At 67.5% G+C, this 2,023-nt stretch overlaps 1 protein-coding gene across 1 annotated transcript; it reads left to right on the top strand.

Annotated features, from left to right (window-relative positions):
* Positions 1-6: 6 nt before the first annotated feature.
* VPS51 (VPS51, GARP complex subunit) lies at positions 7-2,017 on the top strand (the record flags this gene model as incomplete). The annotated part of the gene is made up of 2 exons (XM_026066532.1): positions 7-116; positions 1,767-2,017. Coding segments are annotated over exons 1-2 (332 nt in total), but the record flags the coding sequence as incomplete, so codon positions are not given.
* Positions 2,018-2,023: the final 6 nt, after the last annotated feature.

The raw sequence follows: 2,023 nt of genomic DNA, 5'->3' as shown, positions 1-2,023 counted from the left end.
GTCCCCTGACGTCCCCAACCGTCCCCAGCGCCCCCATGGACACCCACCTGCTCAGCAACATCCAGAAGCTCTTCTCGGAGCGCGTCGACATCTTCAGCCCCGTCGAGTTCAACAAGGTGAGGCGTCCCCGCGCGTCCCCAGCCGTCCCCAGCCGTCCCCAAGGGTCCCTGAGCGTCCCCAACCGTTCCCATGCATCCCCAACCGTCCTTGAGGGTCCCCAACCGTCCCTGCGCGTCCCTGGGCCCTGCTGCCACCGGGGGACGGAGGTGATGGCTGGGACCAGGGTGTCCCCGATGTCCCCAGGTCTCTGCGGGGATGGGGGTCCTGGGGGGCTGGGGGCCAGCACAGGGGTGTCCCCGTCCCCTCCGTGTCCCCAATGTCCCCAGGTCTCTGCGGGGATGGGGGTCCTGGGGGGCTGGGGGCCAGCACAGGGGTGTCTCTGTCCCCTCTGTGTCCCCAATGTCTCTGATGTCCCCCGGGGCCGATAGCCAGGATCGGGGTGTCCCTGTCCCCTCGTGCCAAATGTCCCCAATGTCCCCAACGTCCCCTAGGGGTTGATAACTGGGATCAGGGCATCCCCATTCCCTCGTGTCCCTGATGTCCCCAGGGGCCGATAGCCAGGACCGGGGCGTCCCCATGTCCCCAATGTCCCCAACATCCCCCGGGGCCGATAGCTGGGACCGGGGTGTCCCCAATATCTCCGATGTCCCCAGGGACTGATAGCTAGGACCGGGGCATCCCCATGTCCCCAGTGTCCCCAACATCCCCCGGGGCCAATAGCCGGGACCGGGGTGTCCTCGTCCCCTTGTGCCTTGTGTCCCTGATGTCCCCTGGGGCTAATAACCAGAACCAGGGTGTCCCCGTGTCCCTGATGTCCCCAGGGACCAATGGTCAGGACCGGGGTGTCCCCAATGTCCCCAACATCCCCTGGGGCTGATAGCCAGGACCGGAGTGTCCCTGTGCTCTTGTGCCCCGTGTCCCTGACGTCCCCAAGGACCGATAGCCAGGACCAGAGTGTCCCCGTGTCCCCAACGTCCCCAAGGACCGATAGCCAGGACCAGAGTGTCCCCGTGTCCCCAACGTCCCCAGGGACCAATAGCCAGGACCGGGGTGTCCCCATGTCCCCAGTGTCCCCAACATCCCCCGGGGCTGATAGCCAGGACCGGAGCATCCCTGTCCCCTCGTGTCCCTGATGTCCCCAGGGACCAATAACCAGGAACAGAGTGTCCCCGTGTCCCCGACGTCCCCAGGGACCGATAGCCGGGACCGGGGCATCCCTGTGTCCCCAGTGTCCCCAACATCCCCAGGGACTGATAGCCAGGACCAGGGTGTCCCCATGTCCCCAGTGTCCCCAACATCCCCCGGGTCCAATAGCTGGGACCGGGGTGTCCCTGTGTCCCTGACATCCCCTGGAACTGATAGCCAGGACCGGAGTGTCCCTGTCCCCTCGTGTCCCTGACGTCCCCTGAGGCCGATAGCCGGGACCGGGGCGTCCCCATGTCCCCAATGTCCCCAACATCTCCTGGGGCCAATAGCCGGGACCGGGGCGTCCCCATGTCCCCAATGTCCCCAACATCCCCTGGGGTCAATAGCCGGGACCAGGGCGTCCTCGTCCCCTTGTGCCTTGTGTCCCTGATGTCTCCTGCGGCCAATAGCCAGGACCAGGGCGTCCCCGTGTCCCCAATGTCCCCAGGGGCCGATAGCTGGGCCCGGGGCGTCCCCAATGTCCCCTCGCGCCCCGCGTCCCTGACGCCGCGCGCCCGCAGGTGTCGGTGCTGACGGGCATCATCAAGATCAGCCTGAAGACGCTGCTGGAGTGCGTGCGGCTGCGGACGCTGGGCCGCTTCGGCCTGCAGCAGGTGCAGGTGGACGCCCACTACCTGCAGCTCTACCTGTGGCGCTTCGCCGCCGACGAGGCGCTCGTGCAGGGGCTGCTCGACGAGATCGTGGCGAGCGCCGGGCACCGCTGCCTCGACCCGGCGCCCATGGAGCGCAGCGTGGTGGAGCTGCTCTGCGAGCGGGG

This window comes from Apteryx rowi, unplaced genomic scaffold (genome assembly GCF_003343035.1).
Source record: "Apteryx rowi isolate R43461 unplaced genomic scaffold, aptRow1 scaffold_2416, whole genome shotgun sequence".
NCBI lineage: Eukaryota > Metazoa > Chordata > Aves > Apterygiformes > Apterygidae > Apteryx > Apteryx rowi.
The sequence above is the reverse complement of the archived record's forward strand: the minus strand, read 5'-3'. Positions and strand labels throughout refer to the sequence as shown.